At 39.7% G+C, this 18,654-nt stretch overlaps 1 protein-coding gene across 1 annotated transcript in view; it reads left to right on the top strand.

Annotated features, from left to right (window-relative positions):
- The first annotated feature begins 4,284 nt into the window (after positions 1–4,284).
- gpm6bb (glycoprotein M6Bb) overlaps positions 4,285–18,654 on the top strand; it is a 30,828-nt gene continuing 16,458 nt past the window's right edge. Inside the window, exon 1 of the mRNA XM_061054601.1 lies at positions 4,285–4,443. Within this exon, the coding sequence (XP_060910584.1) occupies positions 4,440–4,443 (4 nt within the window). The 5' untranslated portion in view covers positions 4,285–4,439. The remainder of the gene's footprint in view (positions 4,444–18,654) is intronic.

Raw genomic sequence — 18,654 nt, 5'->3', positions numbered from 1 at the left:
AAAGATTCAGTAAAATATGACATAATCAGAAAAACACGGAAAGTGCAGAAAAGCACCAAACAGAAGATTCAGACACAAACATGCTATGTCCATAAGTATCATGTGTTTTCAACTTTCAAAAGCAGACTTTGGTTTTTATATGCAAGTTGAATGGATTGGTGTTATTTGATAGGCCTTTGTGGGTCGTGGTAAACATTATATTTCCACTTTATTTTTCCACGTGATGGCAATGAAACATTATTTTCCATTTCTTCTCAAATACTAAACCAGATGTTGATTCCACACAAGACCTCACATGTTTTTCACTTAAATAAGCTCAGCGTTCAGGCTTATAGCTTACGGAGTCAAATTTCTGAATTCTAAGAGTTCAATGAGATGATTTAACTTTTAAATACAATTTTGTGTTGTTAAACTTACATCTGCATATGTTCATTGAGTTGGTGGTTAAATAAATAGTTTTTGGTGGATTTTAAGGCGTTTATTAATTAAGGTAATAATTGTAATGTAATGTGTCAACAGCACCATGACAGATTACTTGTATTTGTAGACTTACTTTGCATTAAACCACAAGTGTGATTGTGACAACAAAGATGTTGTGAGCAGACTCACTCAAGTGTGGCATTTTTCTCTAAAGTGAAGTTTAACAGAGAATCATGGCATCAGTTACATGCCATCTTTGAGTATACACAATTAATTGACACAAAGTCTGGCAAAAAAAAAAGAGATAAAAGAAAAGCTTAGTAGAGATGTGATGAGTCAATCTGAACCATCGGTTTGAAGAAGCCTTCAAATGTTTCCATGTGTAATGAGCACCTACAGATTTAGCCACAAGCATCCCAGCTGGACAGAGTTTTTCAACGAAAACTTTATAAAGCCATTTTCAGTAGATGTCTGTTGTAACTGGATGTTTGCTGATATTTTTTATTTGTCATCCTCTGTTTACCCAATGAACGAGATGAGGAAAGACTGAAGTAATCAGTACAACAATGTTAAGCAAAAATTTAAAAGCTTGATTGCACGTCACCCAGTTAAGAGATGTGTCATGATGCTATTTTTTTAAAGAACTCTTGTTATTTCATCACTGATATGAGCAGACAATTTTGTCATTCACATTCTGTGTTGCAACAAATTAAGAGACATTTAGCAAGCAAGGATCATCTTGGGAAGTCATGAAACATCTGATCTGTTGCCAACTTCAGTACTTTTTACTCTCTCATTTTGAGCCCATTCAGCCTGAGGTTTGTAACCATGGTGGCTGTTGTGTTTAGCACAACCCTTCAGCAGCTTTTCTTTATTTGCAATTAGGCTCTGCAGAATTACCTCAATTTGCCTCTAATTCCTTCCATCAGCCCTGTTTCACTGTGCTTATGCTTAATGAGAAACAACTTCAATTAGAGGGAGGAAAAATGGATTCAAGAACCGTTTGGTATTTGGCTGGGACTCCTTATATTGTCGCTTTGGTAAGCAAAAACACTCAATTAAGACAGTACTAATGTGTCTTATGGTGTGCCTGTATTGGAGATATTTCAGATATTTGTTTGCACTCATCAAACAATCAATAAATCAGTGGGCTGACAGCTATCAACAAAAAAACTGTCCAGGGCCAGATTTAGTGCTAGACAATGAAATGTGCTGAGGGCCCCTTTTCTTGAAAATGTAATTTAAGGTACCATTTTGATTTGTTTGAATTAAACTATAACACAGATGGTCTTTAACCTAGCACTGATTGCTATAAGGTTTTTTGCAGAATACATCCACAGATAATGTGAAACGTTTTGATTGGTATATATCTGTAAGCGACTCGACCATATATACCATCTTTGTCTGATGTGTTTTGTTTTGCTGTGGTTCACCCTATTAACAGTTGCATGCCTGCCTGCTGTCTGCCAGCTGCTGTGCCTCCTGTAACAGCCAGCCCTGTGCTGGAATGTTCCCATGCAGATCGTCTATTCACACACACACACTGACATAAAGCTCATGTACACACAGAGAAAAGGTCAAAAACTAAACCAAAGAGGAGAAAGATTCAAATAATGTGTACAGGATACATCCTGACTGTATGTGGTTTATAGCAAATGAGAAGAAAATAAATAGCTTTGCATACAAACTGGAAGCTTACAGAGATGAATAACACATATGGAAAATGACAAAAAAGTGTGCATTCATAGGCCAAAAGAGACATCAAGAACAAATATCAAATAATGAATAAATGTGCAAAGTGAATTAGAAATGAACATATTTAGGGAAACATGCAATATTATCATTGTACCGCTGAAGTTGACCAGTTAAATATTTGCCTTTTGGAGGCTTTTGTGTTTGCCATGTTGGGCAGATGCCCTGTTTGGCCATGAAACAGCCCATTGAGAGCTGCCACTTGGCCATCGGTGAAAAGACTGATCTGGATTAGGGGGGACTCAGAACTCCTTGGATACCGGATACCAGCTCACTGGATGGATTGGTGGATGCTGATTGACAATGTTTCTGTAGAGGAATCATTTTTTGTGAGAAGTGAGGTTTATTCTAATCCTCAGAAATCATTTCAAACATCAGACACCTTGGGAATCCATAGTATTGTTTTCATAATATGTTACTTTGGTGCTTTTACAGGCTAAGTAGATTTCTATTCGAGTACTTATTTATGTATGTTTTTCCTGCGGGGGGAAAGGGAAAACATCTGATTTTTAATGTATTCATTCAAAGCATGAATAAGTGTCAAATTCAAGTGATTCTTGAGTCAAAGAGGAAAGCATAATGATTCCAGTCGCAGATTGTCCTTATTGTTCACTGGAATGATACGGTCACTGGACTAAGAATCTGTTTCTCGATTAGATAAAAGTTACCCTTAGAAAGGTTGTTTCTGACTTGTTAGCTGTTCTGAAGGTGTTTCAAGAATTCTTAATGTCTCCTCTAACCATCCAGATTCAAATCCTTCCCATCTGTTATACAGTAAAAAAGATGTGAAACCCATTTCCCATGTTGGAACTTTTGCAAATATGCAGGAAAATGGAATGGTGCCTAAATCCAATGATGTCAAACTTCTTAAAAAACTACTTTACATTCTAATTTCTTTTTATAGTAGATGTTTCACTGTTGTCCGTGTTTCAGTAAAGCCAGCGGTTAAAAATAAAGACATTTCAGTCACCATTTCCTTTTTCTGCAGGTCGCCACTGTTTAAAGTCCAACCACAACCACAGCTGCCAGAATAATCGGTCTCCCCACACCCAACCTAACAGAACTCAATAACAGGGCCATCACACGCATTGCAACCTCAATAGAACAGGACATGACACACCCACTGAACACTCACCTCGCCCCACTTCCCTCAGGACGGAGGTACAGAGCACTAAGGTGCAGAAAGGCTCGCCTCGGGAGGAGCCTGATCCCCGCTGTAATAACGGTCCTGAACAAAAGGCCTCGCTGAACAGGCCAGAAATGGGAACTCTTGACTGTTGTCTAACTCTGTTTGTTTGTGTTATTCTCTGTTTTTTTTGTGTATAAATGTTCTTTAGTGGGACCTGTCTGTTGGACAGTAATGGTGCTGTGAAAAAGAATTTCCCCTCGGGAACAATAAAGTCTAAAGTCTAAAGTCTATATCAATATTGAGAACCGTGAAAAGTTGTGAGTTGAGAAACATCAGAAAGTGGATTGTTTGCTAAAGTTTCATATGCATGTATGTTTATAGAGATTTATTTATGCTAAATCATCATCACATGTCCCCCAACTGGAGCCAGGATTGCATCATGGTATATTTATTGCTGTCTACGCAGACTATTTTTTAGTCTGCAGCCAGAGCCAGCTGAAATGATGGTGGACAATTCTACAGCAAGAACCAGAAGGCTACTGACAGATTAATTTGCCCACAGATTCTGCATTTGGCTACATGATGAATCTCGTTTTAGACATTAGCAGAGATGAGGAAGGGGATTTGACCTGGCAACCTGGGTGAAGAAAATAGATGCAACTTTATTGCAGTCTTTTTATGAGATTTATTGGTTTTACTGTACAAACAAATTCTTTGTCCTTATAACTATAAAAGTGACCTGATAACACTCCACCTTTAACATTGACTTTATGTGTGATTGGGCTAAACAATAGCAGGACACTTCGCTTGAGTATCTTCTTGGTAATGTAATGTTCATGCTAATCCAGGTGTATCTCTACATTAAACATAACTGGGACACTTGTGCATGGGAATGTGCTTCAAGATAAAGTGCTGCGTCCCTAATGCTGACAGGTAGGAGGGGTTGAGGGAGGGGGGGGGCAGCCCAATCCAGCTCCGTCCTCCCATCAGTAATCCCCCTCTGCGGTGACGTCACGCGGGCTGTCGTGTAGTGAGCAGCCAGGCAGTCAGTGTGCATCCCAGGACGCAGCATCAGAGTAGCCAGGGCTCAACTTCCAGCTGATCGAGGAACTTCGGACGCTCTGAGAAACTTAGAAAAATGGGTGAGTGTGACCAAAAAAAAAATCACAGCGAAACCTCGAAGAATGTCGTTTCACGCTTATGATAGACTACTTTGTTTTCGTCGCTTGAACTTTCGGGGCGCGTTGATTGGTTCAACGTAAACTGGACTGATATCAGCTGATGAAATAGGGCTGTTTACCTGACCCGGATCCACGAGATACGGTATTAGAGCAGGCTGCTGAAGAAAGCGATTAGAGAGATTAAGTCTATCAGGAGTTCTGCTGTCCCTCTGTGTGCGGAGGTGTTAGGACCAGATCAACTAGTGTCTCTCTACGGCCTCTCATATCTCTGCCTTTAGAGCTGAACCATTGGAATCAACTGTTTTATTATCAGCCCCCTTTGATCAGAATTAATCAACAGTGTTGATGTCAAGCAGTGTTTGAGTGGTAGGTGAAAGGTTGTTTTCCTGGAGGAGAATGACTAAAAGTTAATGGAAACACTAATAAGCAACACATTGCATTAGTCAGATGCTCCATAGTTGAAGCCTGCTGTGATTTATGCCAAAGCTTGTAATCTCTATCTGAAGGGTTAGAGCTGAGTACCAGGCTATGTTAAAATCAGACCCAAGTGTTGGCCATCTGTGCTCACAAACCTGGGGGGGTTGCATGGTGGGATAGAGGTGCTCATGCCATGGATGTTAAGCAACTTTAAAGTTTAGAACAGATCGGATGATACACACTCAATTTTTCCATTCTAACATTCTTCCTTGGACTTGATATTTTGCAGAGAAGTGAGGTTGAATTGGGCCAGTACTTTAGATTTGCCATTCTAAAATGCTTTGTTGAGTTTTTGTTGGTTTTTAGGCTGCATTTTTTAAGTTGTGTTGTTTGTGATGATGCAGCTGAGGCCAGGGAAGAACACTGTGTGCGAATGTGTATCAATGCTCATTAATTCGCTCTGAAGCTCTCACAGAGGCGTCTTTGTGCTCCTAATTTGGAGCCGCTCCTTTGTGTCACTTCAGTGGCTCTTAATGTAGAGAAAGAGAAGTTCAGTGAATTGTATGTTTCAGAGCAGATACCCTGTGAACCCATTCCCCACAGACCCTCATTGACTGTCTCATAGCGGATATTGGGCTGCATGGCAATCAAGCTTTGTGCATTGTCCACTTGTTGAAGCTCCAGTTTAATATTCAAAGTTTTTTGAAGGCCGCTTTTTGGAGAGTAATTTTTACAATGAAAATCATTGAAAACAAAAGAAATATATTTTCTGTTTGCATGAAACCCCAATTAAACAGGATGTTTTGCAGCTGATTGTGTTGGAAGTTTCAAAGTTAAGATGCCAATCAGGGGTTGTTTAAGTTGAGTCTGAACTAATTTTATGGTGACCTTGATCTCTGCAGGGAAACCTCGTGTTTTTCACACTATTTTCCTGTTGTGTGGTTGAATGCTTTAACAGTGCATTGGCCTCTGTGACGGACGTGGGAGGAAATCTTGGCATGAGCTGAGGAGACAGCAAGTCATTTTCTACAAATATCTTAGTTGCTTTGTGTTAGCCTTGCAACAATTATCCAATAACCCAAGAGCCTTCTTGATAACCAAACACAAGGGGAAAAAATGTGGTTTGAGTTCTACGTAGATATTTTGTCACTGAGCCAAACATCTGAAGGGGAAAATGTTGGCCTGGAGTAACAGCTGTTCTTTTCTTGCATGTGCTGATTACTTTAGCCAGAAAAGAATGACATGCTACATCCGAAGCTTAACAATCTATAATGCAGATTGTCGCCCTCGAGCTATTGAGGAGAAATGTGTCAAACATTAGCAAACTTAATATCAATTTTTTACTAAACCTGTTGGCAGTGCTTTTAGGAAACATGTGGAAAAGCAGTTAAGAGGCTCTAAGTCAGATACAGTCTGGAAAATCAGCCATCTTTTTCAATGTTTTTACAGACACAATTGAATTACGTGCTTAGCACTAAAAAACTGTCCCATGACAGGAGACTCAGCTAATCAGATGTCGCAAATTATGGACACAACTGTGAACACAGTGTCTGTTGTTCCTCTGAGAGCCAGGTCCTGATCGCAAAAAAAGAAGAAAATAAAGAGAGAAAAATGCCTTTCCTCATGGAAACTCATGAACCCGCTTCTCAGATTGTTTTGTATTCAATGTGGTGGTCTTGTGGAAAAGGCCATCAACGCTGGATGCAAACCAAGTTCAATGTTACATCATTGTTTAGAGTAATTCTCAAGACAGAGTTAATCACAGATGATGTTGTGCTTTGATAATAACTTGTCTTGGTTGTACAAGAGGTTATAAATGTGGTGTCAAATGCTAAGTATGTCTTGATTATATTGGAGAACTTCTTATCTGATTGATTCAGTTCTTCTGTGATGTCTGAACACAGGATCATAATTTTTACATGTGTGATTGTGATGTGTATCGGAGATGTAAACTCTTCTTTTTCACTTAGTTCCTTTTTGTATCTGAACTAGGATGTCTGGAAAGTGTCCGATATTTTCTCTCACACATTAGCAGGTCTCACTGTCACACACATGCAGTGGAGTGTGTGTGCTGTGACCCTGCATCCTGAGTCTGAGGGGAGGAAAGACCCCTGACAGCTAATGGAGGTGTTTTTGCGGTCTCAGAATCAACAACTTGTCAGCTAATGACAGAGATATAACAGAAAGCCAGATTAGTTTCCCCTCATTGACTCATGGTGATGTTATCCTCAGAGACAAACTTTAGGTCATGCACATGCTTCTGTGTCCAATTGGGGACGAGAAAAACACAGGAATGTGAGAATGAGTCATCGCAGAGATGATCTCGAGAGAGAGAGAGAAGTTTCTCTTGTGTTTGCTAGTTCGGATCTAAGCTTGTTCACCTCAAGAGATGTCCCCCTTGAATTCCCTGACTCTTTATAGGTGGTTTAATCCAAATAAAGTAAGCGCCAACCTTTGAGAACAGATCCCACATCTTTATGTCACCATCAATAAGTCCGAAATAGTTTTTTTTTCATCTTGCGGATTACGATCATTACCTACAGAGAATATCCCCTCTTAATGAGGTAGTTGCTGTCAGTTACATGATTTCTGGGCTGCTTTCCATTTGGCAAAGGATATGACCGAGCATCTTTTGTAATTATGCTGCAGATGAGGCCCTTGCGGATCTTTTTGCAACCATGCAGCTTGGAAAAACAGACTCCTTTTTCGTAGTCCAATCAAGACTGCATTCATCTCCTGCTTTGCCTTATGGTTTCCTCTTAAAACTCCTTAATCTCTCCTTTCCTCTTTCATCCTCACTTGGTTTGTTTTGCCTTTACAGTCTTCTTTTTGGTCTGTCATCAGCTCTGCAGCTCTGCCAGAATACTCATGATCATTTGTTCAGCTTAATAACTCCTCAGACAACAAAGAGGACCATTGAGTATTGTGAAATGAAACGATAGGAATAGAAGTTCCTGAGTGGGGGTGTTTGTTCAAGTGTGCGTCCTGGCCGTCACATTTACTAAAAGCCCATTCACAGATGAACAGAAGGGATGCAAGTGTGTGCGTTTGAGTGTGTACGTGTGACAGAAAGCGATGACATTTAAATATCTGAAAATACCCTATATGCAAAGACTGCAGGCTCTTAGAACTGCACAGGAAGCCTGGTATGCCAAGGATACAATCTGGCCTTTATTGTAATTGTCAGACCCAAACACCCACGACTTTCAAGGTTAAACTGCCATGATCATGCATAATAAACTCTACATTTTCATTTTTTTCAATATGTTGGACTGTAACTAAGTGGAGAGGGATATTTGCCATCTGTAACAGTGTTTTGTTCACAGTCAGATGATTGTTCCAGAAGGTTTGTGGGAAATAAAAGGTTGGTGAAAGCAACGTTTGCTCACTCATTCAACAGGCATTCAGCCTCACTGCAGGATTTTCTGCTATCTACTGTCAACTACTGTATGACCTTATTTTTTTGCTATGGCACCAAAAGCCCTGCACATGAAAGGGGACATTGATTTGATAGTCAATATTGTTTCCCACCGTGACCTAATTCCCTTTGCTAGGTTCGGGTAAGCAAGTTAATAGATCACAATGCAGTCACCAAACAGTTTGGTTGTGCTACACAAAATGATGCCTGTGGCTGCTTATACACCTCTACTCTGTAATGGCCACCATGTAGGTCAGGCATTGGTTGAAAAACCATGGTCACAAACTGAAACCAGATTCAGAAGTTTCACTAATAGGCCTATGACAGATCTCTAACTCGAACTGGATTTTCTGTGCCTTTTTCCATTTCTAATTGGTAACTGACTTCCCCACCAATGAAACCCATTGCAATGATCCAGTGATTGTGGTCAAATGCCTCAATAGAATATCTTTAAGGGACGGGTTAGGGTTCAGACAAAGTGTTTGACAGATGACCAAACAGCATCTGAAACCAAGGCCTTTCTGTTTACAATTTCCAAAACTGTGTAAAGTTCAACACTTCTAGTTTTAAACTAACCTTCAAGTTCTTTTTATTCTTCTGTTCATACAACTTCATCTGTCACACACAAGTGCAACTTTATAAATACTGATAAAGAAACACTAAAAGTCAAAAGATCAGAGCCCTTGTTCCCATTTGAGTCACTTTCACATCTCATTGCATCTCAATGCTTCCCACTACCTTCACATGTGCCAATGAGAAAGAGCTTTGTCTCTCTTATAGGATGACACATCAAAGTAGTTTGTTTAAAGCACCCTAAGATACATTTTATTTATTTTTTCCACCTCAACATTTTTGCAAAAGATCAGCAATATGCATTTGATATGACACTACTAGCAACTATTCAAATACTCCAATTTTCAACAGACCTTTAAGAATTATGAAGAAGTAATGGGAAAAATCACATATCAATATCATTAACCGGCTAAATTGTGATTTGATGTAACGGTAGCTGCCTTGATTTTCATAATAAGTGCATCTCTGGAGCAAGTAGTAGAACCCAAATTCAGATGGCAGAGTCATCATTCAAAAACCTACAGAAATTTGAATGCCCTTTAATCAGGCTTGATGCAAAAGCTAAGATGGTTGGGAGGAAGTGGACAAGAACTGTGTCTAAGTTTCTGAAACTTCCATGAGGAGAACTATTCAGAAGCTTGATGTGACCACAGTTCGGATGTAAAAGTTGTCAGGTTAAAATGAGAATGGCTAACAGGGCGGCATACAGCTGATTTCCCTGTAAGATGGCCAGGCCTTGCTCGAAAAAGAGGTCATTTGATCTCAAGCAATTCTGCCTGGTAAAATAAAGGTTAAATAAAAAAAAGATCATGTGTGACAAGTGAGAGCAGCATGCATCAGTCTGCTTTTCATTGGTGGGAGCCTGCAGGATTGAGCTGTTGGCTGTGTGCCCACTGAGTGTATTCAGCCCTCCACAGATAGCTCTTTGTCCCCGCAGCTGCTAAACAACCGTAAGACAAAAGCATCTGGGGTACCCCTGCACACCAGTGAGAAATATGAAGAGCCCTGCCAGACAGCCTGAGACCTTTTCCATGCAGCCAAATGGTACGCTTGGGATAAATTAAGCAGCAATTAAGATGGATAGCCTTGTATGACTTTTTCTTTGCCTCTATATTCAGGATTATATGAGAAGATAATGTTTTTTAAGTGGTACGAGGACTTATTTCTTCACAACATGTTGTGTGCTTACTTAAGATGTTTCAGGAAATGCATGACTCCGCCTCTGTGCTTATGATGCTATGATGTGGCACTGCATGTGACACCCTGAAACCAGAGCTAGAGACCACTGGATATAAACACTCTCTCTCTCTCTCCACCCAGCCACTGAATCATTTTCCTATCTAAGAGAAAGAGTTTCCAAGTGAGGGTTTTCATTGTCTACTTATTATTCTCCAGAGAAAGGCTTGATCGGCAGGAAGAGGCACTTCTGCCAAGCAGATGAAAATCTGCATTGCTGCGCTTTAATAAAGCAACAGCTGCAGGAAACCCAATAGCTGAGGGAGGTGTATTTGGGGAGGCTGTTTTCTTTGCAGTCTTATGACTTATTGGGGGTTTGAGAGGATGTATTTTACTTAGACTTTTTATAGGAAAAAAACTTCCTCTGTACCCACAGGACAAAGCCATTTGTATCTGTGACATTTTTATCATTTTCACCATTATCACCACTTTTAAGGCCAATGGGTAACCTCCAGTTGGTTTGCCTCAAAAGCAGGAGAAAATAGCAGATACCGACCTTAAGGGGAGAGGAAATCCCAGATGTTTCTGTCTGAAAAACACATTGACCCCATAACCAGACGCAGACCTGAGCAGAGATCTGTTAGCAGTGTTAATATAACAGCTACACCACTGAGAGGTCTCACAAGTCATCTTAGCTTTTGAACCCTGCCCTCTGAGAAAACAATACTGTAACAATAGAGCACCACAGCTGTAAAATAAAATGTTGTGTTGTGAAGGAATGTGGCAGGGCAATATGTGAAAACTTGTGGATATGTGACTTTCGAGATTTATTATGTTAATGCTTAAAACAGAGCATACTTTTCTTTTTTGTTTTAAAGGTGATTTTCGTTTGTGGTATGGCTTGTCAAGACTTTTCCTGTTCCTTTCTATGCCGACAGATACATTATTTTGAAAAGCAACAACAACAACAACAAATGGTCTACAAAATGAATAGTGTGTTACATGCATCCCCTTAAAGATTGGACATTTTGAAATCTCACATATGGATTGATGTTTTCCAATGCATGACTTGGTCAAAACATGTAAATACAAAAGTCCTGTTTAAATAAATGCACTTCTAGTCCTACAAATTGATAGCAATGTTTGAATGCGAGTTGTATACAGTGTGCATCAAGTGTTTCCATCTACACAAACATCCGCATCATTAGAATGATGGTGTGTGCACTGAATGCATTCCTGGCCGTGTAAATGTTTAGACACTGATAATGAGGAAGTGGCTGCATTTTGACGGTGCCATAAATGGGCTCTACTTTGCGCACTATGCTCCATAATGTTGTTGTTGATAGACAAAATGTCATTACAGTGCTGTTGGAAATCCACCCATCAGTGCTTTAAGCAATACAGTGATATACTGACCCACTGTGGCAGAGGTCAACCAGGGTGGAGTATACACCAACCACTAGAGAGATTAGCCTCTGTCTTTCTCTCAAAGTCAACTGTTTTTGCTACCTATTGTGAATCATTTAGTTTTCACCGTTTTCTCGTGAATAGGAGGAAAAACATCTCTGCAGGGGTGGAGGTGTCAGGTTCAGGTTCCTGCAGACGCTCCCTTCTTCCACAATCTACAAGAGGGAGCCAGGACTTTGAGACACGAGAGGAGAAACTTCTGGAACAATGGCATTAAAGAGATCCCTGTGACCTCTGCTCTGTTGTCATAGTGCTGTCGATGGATCCTTACACCACGGGGTCTGACTGGCTGGTGCTAAAAGAAGAGGGTTTCTGCTCCTTCTAATGAGGGGAGAGCCGGGGGGTTTGAATAAGGGTAAAGTCTTGGGGTCAGGGGTGAGAGGTTGACAGCATGAGGAGGAGGACAATAGGAGCGACAGGGGCAACCCAGAGAAAGAAACCCCAGCAGCTGGGGGAAACAAAGAGGAGAACGGGGGCTGGTCTTCATGGGAAGCAACCCCAAGATTAGCTGGAGAGTCTCGACTGATGTCTCCATGTGTCTGTGCTTCATTATGTCTCTAGTGTGTGTGTGTGTGTGTGTGTGTGTGTGTGTGTGTGTGTGTGTGTGTGTGTGTGTGTGTGTGTGTGTGTGTGTGTGTGTGTGTGTGTGTGTGTGTGTGTGTGTGTGTGTGTGTGTGTGTGTGCAACAAGTGGTAATGCAAGACTGTCTCCAGCAACTTGTTTTTTAAGCACTTCAGCAGCAAGAGTGTGAGAAATGCACATCATTATTCAGACCTTCTGCCAAGAAAACCTCGATTTCTATCATAGCTAATCGATTATACCTTTAAAACTATTTCTCCATTTGAAGTGCCTTAGCATTTGAAAACAAAGACCCTGCTCCACTCTTGTATCATGGTCCATCATACTTTTTAAAAGAATGTCTTTTGGACTCCATGATATTTGCAGCTTTCTAATAATGTATTAAATTAGATATGAAGGCCTGGAACCTCTTTAGAGGCTTGTATCACATTTACATGATGGACCTCTAAAGCAGCTGTAATCAGTAATTGCATCTAATGAAATGAATACTTATATGAGGAAGTTGAGACAAAGGAGTTCCCGCCGTAATTATAGATTGTACTCGCTACAGTGCAAGATAATACTGTAGATGTATTTTGTATAAACTGTATAAAAACCCTTTAAACACATCAACAAACACACATAAGGAGCCGGACGTACTGAACACACATCTGGTGGAATTTAGGGGTGAGCCTGCACATCTCCTTCATTGACATTGTATTTTATAGAGTCTTCAAAATAACACAACTCATGTTTCAAAGTGTCACTCTCGGGATGCCAGTGGGCTAGTGGTTGTTGCACGCATCCGATGTGCAGGGGCTGTAGTCCTCCAGGCGGGCAGCCTGGGTTTGAGTCCGACCTGTGGCTCCTTTTCAGCATGTTGTTTTCGACTCACTCTCTCCCTCTCTCTCTCTCTCTCTCTCTCCCCGATATCTGACTCCACTGTCCTATCTCTAAATGAAGGCATGAAAAGATCCCAAAAAAACCTTTAAAAAAGTTAAACTCTTTCTGTTCTGTTATGACAATTGATCAACATGAGATTAAACATTTCACCTTCTTTTGCTGTTTTAATGATTCGGCAGTTAATTTTCCACTTTCAAATAACTTTCAAAACAAACAACATCAAAGCAATACCAATACCAAATAACATAAAAAAAATACATTACTGCGACTACTCTTCCTCCGTGAAATTCACTTCTGACATAGTTTTGCTCGAGTATGGATATTGTATAACAGTAGAATTGGGTGTATTTACAGGGCCGCTGCTGGGCCATATCCGGCCAGTTGTCAGGGGCCAATGTGGGCCACACTGTCTGGGCAGATTTTTGTCTGGCAAAAGGTGAGTAGCAGGGTACGTGTTTTAAAAAAACAATAAAATATGTAAAATAAAAAATGAATCATGATTAATAACAAAAGATCTCAATATTGATTGAAAATAATCAGGATCAGCATTTTGTGATCTGTGACCTGTGTTTAGGGCAATTTTATTTTACAAAAGTTTTGTTTAAAGTTTTGTTTTTTTGCTAAGTTTAGAAAGCTTGATAGTTTCAGTTCATCTGTATTGCCTCATGACCATCGGTTTGATTCTATCTGGTGACCTTTAGTTGAAAGTTGTATCCAACTTTTGATTCCCTGCATCTCTTACCCAATATAGGTTCAAACAAAAGATAAAACATGAGGCCTCCTGATAAGTGTCTTTTCTTCTAATAAGCAAGGGCGCCTGAGTCCTGTGCATTTGAGAGAAACAATTTTAATATATTTTTTTGCCCATTTTAGAAATCAAATGTGGTTTAAACCCCCTTTTTACAGGCAACAATTCAAAAGGTAGCTGCAGATTTTATTACAGTATGGATTGAAAAGACAAGGGGTCATTATGTAGCATTATTCTAACAGGGTAATGGAGAGGTGTTTGCTTGCAGTACTTCTTGGCATCTTCTTTGGCTCCACAATGTCAGAGTAGCAGACCACAATTACAGCTAAGCTGGTCCCAGACCAGAAGCATCATTAAAATATTTAGTGCACACTGAAAGAAAAACAATTACACAAAGGCCTTTACTTTTCACTGATACAACAGAAGTTCATGTCCTGTTTGTTTCTCTTCCTCATTCCGAGCTCTTCTTTTCTTTCAGTTCCAGCTTTCTGTTTGCTGTTGATTTCCTCTCTCAACTCCAGACTAAAATTACAAAATTCTCAGACACTAGGGTTTGATATCACATGGTTTTTTGTTCGGCCAAGCCATGGTGGCAGTTTCCAAAGTGCTGTAAGCGAGGAGGCCTTGATAATACGAAGCATCTGTGTCTCTCGCTCTCCCTGCAACCACAGTGGCTGCAGAGGTGCCAAAGAGTCAAAGCTGTCAAGTCAATTTTTAGAGGAAAAACATTGGTCTGTGTGAGTGTTGCTCCATTTGCAGACCTAACACGATAGTAACACTAACATACAATTAGTGTTATGCTGAGTCAGATATATCCTGGCCATTGTTTGGTCAAACAGCTGTAATTAGACCCAAGAGAAGAACTCCATATGGAGTACAATGGAACAAATATAATGACATAAATTATACCTCTGCTAGAAATATTTTAGATTAAATGGCAGAGTTGAACTTCTGCAACAAAGGCTTCCTCAGAGAAAACACATTTCTTTCCCATTGGATAAAAAGTTCCACCACAAAGTTAAATAGCGGTCAAATTAAGATTTTATGTTTGTTGTTGGCTGATGGGAGGTTATGCAAATGAGTTATTGTGGAAAAATGTCCTTAAATAGAATCTGGATCAACTCTCAGCTGCGTGAGAACAATGATGTACCCACACCCATTCAGACATTATATATCATTTTAAAATCTGAATCATCCATGTTTTCGATGACAAAGCATGCACATCTTACAATACCATGTGACTCATTCACCAGTATCTTCTTGAGAATTTTCTTAAATTTGTTCTTAAGAAAGTCTATGAAAAAACCTATATCAGATTCATGACATGTTCTTCAACAGCAGATTTGTTCTCACCTGTGTTCTTCAATTTATAAATTCCAATGTACTCATAAACGAGCCGTTCTGCATATTTTTCCTTAATTAGCACAGGAAACACCCCTTTTATGCCCATATAAGGGCATGAGACTGCACACACACACACACACACACACACACACACACACACACACACACACACACACACACACAAAAATCTGTCTGAATCAAAGAGAGAAGTAGAGAGATGTTGGGAATACCCAAATTGAAATATTCAAGTTAAAAATACTGAAGTCGTTCTAAAGTGGATGTAGTGCTGCTCAAAATGAAACCCAAACAGGCTGATATACTAAAATGCTATGTAGTTCCATCAGAAGTGGAGACAAAACATACGCTACTAACAGATACATCAGATTATATCACGGAGGCTGCGTTCCTCTACAAGCCTTAATGCTCAATTTCTGATTGTTCAGATCAGATTTGTTTTGCTTTTTAAATGTGGTTGTGTATGAGACTCCTCATCTTCCTAAAACTCCTAAAAGACTTCTAAAAACAAAAAAAAGTTTTATAAAAGTGAACAGAACAGTTGCTGTTTAAAGTTTGGCAAACTGCCTCAAGTGAAATCTCTATCTTGTTATAGTTGGTGTTTGTTGAGGCTGAAGACTGAAGATCTGAACATTAAAGTCTTGAAGTTTGGAGTTTTGAACTGAACCGATTGAACGAGTTGCATTTTGAGTATTGAAGTTTCCAGGTTCACCTTTGTTCGTGTTGGTAATTTTTATTTTAAACTGTTTATTTCAAGAAGACTCCTAAACCCATAGTGTGCTTAGTGATGGTGTTTAGGCATCTGAACTGTCAAGGTAACCATTCAATACATGAAAAGCCTTTATTTGTGTTTACTTTTGAGGGATAATATACAACATATTAAACACTGATACCATTTTATTCCTTTTTTTTATTGCAATAATGGAGCTTTATTCAAAATAAAAAAAACTTCATGTAAAGCTCTTGATAGAGCCGAGGGGAAAGCACAATCCTCATTATAAGTCAGCCCATTTTGGTTTCCCCTCTCTCCGTCCACATTCTAACAGATGAGGTCAGTTAGCATATTAATTTTTTCCACTGTAGGGAGAGCATTTTTTTTCTTAGGAAACTACTCTATGGCTCAAGTTGCTTGGATTGTTTTTCTAAAACATTATATGGAAGTAATAACTCATCTAGCATGGGAGTCGAGACACATTTTGATACTTTGAAATAAAAATCACATGCTGTGATGTTCAGCAAAAGTCTTCTACAAATTCAAATGCTTTAGTTGTTTTGTCGAGGAAAATAGGTCAGCAAACAACTGAATGGATCTGTATAATGGGTTTGTAGTGAGCTGCTCTCATAAACCAATCAATGACTTGGCTTCAGTACACCAAACATGAAAGCAGATTGACCAATGAAGATGTCCTGTATTTAAATCTAGGCCACCGCAGTAATGCTGCTCACTGAATGCAACGAATAGCCCAAACAGTGTTTACAAGAATCTTGTTCTCAGATATTATAGGCCACTAATCACTGTCAAAGACAAGCAGGGGGATGTAACAGCTTTTTCCATGAGAGCAGGAAAGTATTCAAGGATATTTGGATCATCAGTTTGGCCTCCTTTTTGAAAGACCTTGGCTCTAATAAGCTGACATACCTCATAAGGGCACACACCTTTTTGGCTGCCTCTTTTTGGTGTGGTGACTCTCTTCTTCTTCTTCTGTTTTCTAAGTGGTGCTTGGGCCCAGGCTCAGACCTGCATCCCTGAGAACTCGGGCCTCAGTGTGATTCCATCAGGGTGCAGGTCTTCACGGGTGACTGAACACTGAGGAGCATTCAGGGCCCCCAGTCTCACAGCGTGAAAGGTTGACCCACAATGAAGCCTCCTCCATTTGTATAAGCTTCATCATCATTCAGATTGTGTCCTCGAGAGAGAGGGAGTGGCGCAGTCTCAAGTTTAACATGCAGCACTACAGCTCTACCTCATGAGTCCACATGAGTATTCCCACAGCCACTCAGCCTGTCACAGACTTTCTGCTAAAGTCCACTGCTCTCATTTAATCCGACAATACCTTTTTTTTACTATTCATTTTCACTTACCTTACATGAGATTTGGTCAAAAAAGGACATTAATTTAATGATGAATTTTTATTAAATCAAAATATCCCCTGACATACAGAGGTGAACCCCCAATTCTAGCCATTTCTACTCAACTATTTACAGCCAAAAAAAAACAAACAATACACTATCACACATAATGGTTTAACCACTAAAGACACAGATATGTTCTTTGGAAGTTGATGGAGATCTAAACAGAACTCAAATGGTGATTCTTGGACTCAACAGGTGGCCAACAACTTGCTGGTTTAAAGATTATCTCTCCTCCATAGTTTCCAAACATGTATTTGACATTATACAGCCTTAAACACTTCTTTTTATAGGAATAGTTTGTAACTGTATAAAGTGACAATAGATTTCATTTGTGTTATAGCCCGGAAAATCATTTTAGTTTTGGAGGTACTGGCTTCTGTTGGTAGTCTGACTGTTTCCATGTGTGAAAAAGTCCCTGTAGTAATGCAGAGGCACTGAACACAATCAGCAGTGATCAATATAGCTTTAATATATGTTGATAAAAAAGGGTTATCTACCCTAACCGGTGCAGCTAATAATCTGCTCTTGGATGTTCCCAAGTCTCAAGGAAAAGACAGTCGTGGCCAGAAGTCCTTTATCGCTAACTGTTGGCTACAGCAGAAAATTTTGCAAAGGCTTCCAGAGATACAGTGTCTTCAGACGATAGCCAATGGGTTCCCAGATTGCAGTGAATTAAGATGACATGTTTAGCAGCACAAATCTTACAACAGCCATATTAATTTACACTGTAGTGATGGGGAAGTTGGCCTTGCTTACTGGCATTAGTTTGTGCCGTTCACCAGCTCCTTGACTCAAGCTGACTATAATGTCATGTTGTATACATACAGTTTTTTGTCTTTACAGTTCAGCCATAATAATATGACACTTTGTTCCTTTGCCAATTGTTGCAACACCTTTAATACAAATATCTCCTTTGGTGCCGAATATATAGATTTGTTAACATGTTAATGATTAACAATAATGGGTAAATTTATCACAATGTCATAAATTTAAGCCTAAAAAAACCAACAGGCCGCATGTTTTGAGTTTCTTGTTACATGAGAGCAATAAACTCAAACATTTTGTTGTCCATGCTTTTTTAAGAGGCTGCAGATGGAGTTTGGTCTGTTTTGATTTTGTTGTTCTCAGTAACTTGGAACCAGCTCTGTGCGGTTGCATGTGGTACATTTAGTCTTTTGTATCAACTTCCCGTCTTTTGAGTACAATTAATGGGTAAATTACAAGTACAACTTCCTCTCGATCAGCTGTAAGTTTGTATGTATAGAGTTTGCCATCACTTTACCAGCACACATGTGATTTTGTCTCTGCTGGTGTTTTTCAGGGCTGAGGAGGGTGAAAAAGCTTGAAGATTAGCGCAACATTTGTTGTTGTGGGATCCCTGCTAAGTTCACTTCCCTGACCCCTAAGGCTCCCTTCCCCT

The sequence above is a fragment of the Labrus mixtus genome, chromosome 13, assembly GCF_963584025.1.
Source record: "Labrus mixtus chromosome 13, fLabMix1.1, whole genome shotgun sequence".
Classification (NCBI taxonomy): domain Eukaryota; kingdom Metazoa; phylum Chordata; class Actinopteri; order Labriformes; family Labridae; genus Labrus; species Labrus mixtus.
The sequence above is the reverse complement of the archived record's forward strand: the minus strand, read 5'-3'. Positions and strand labels throughout refer to the sequence as shown.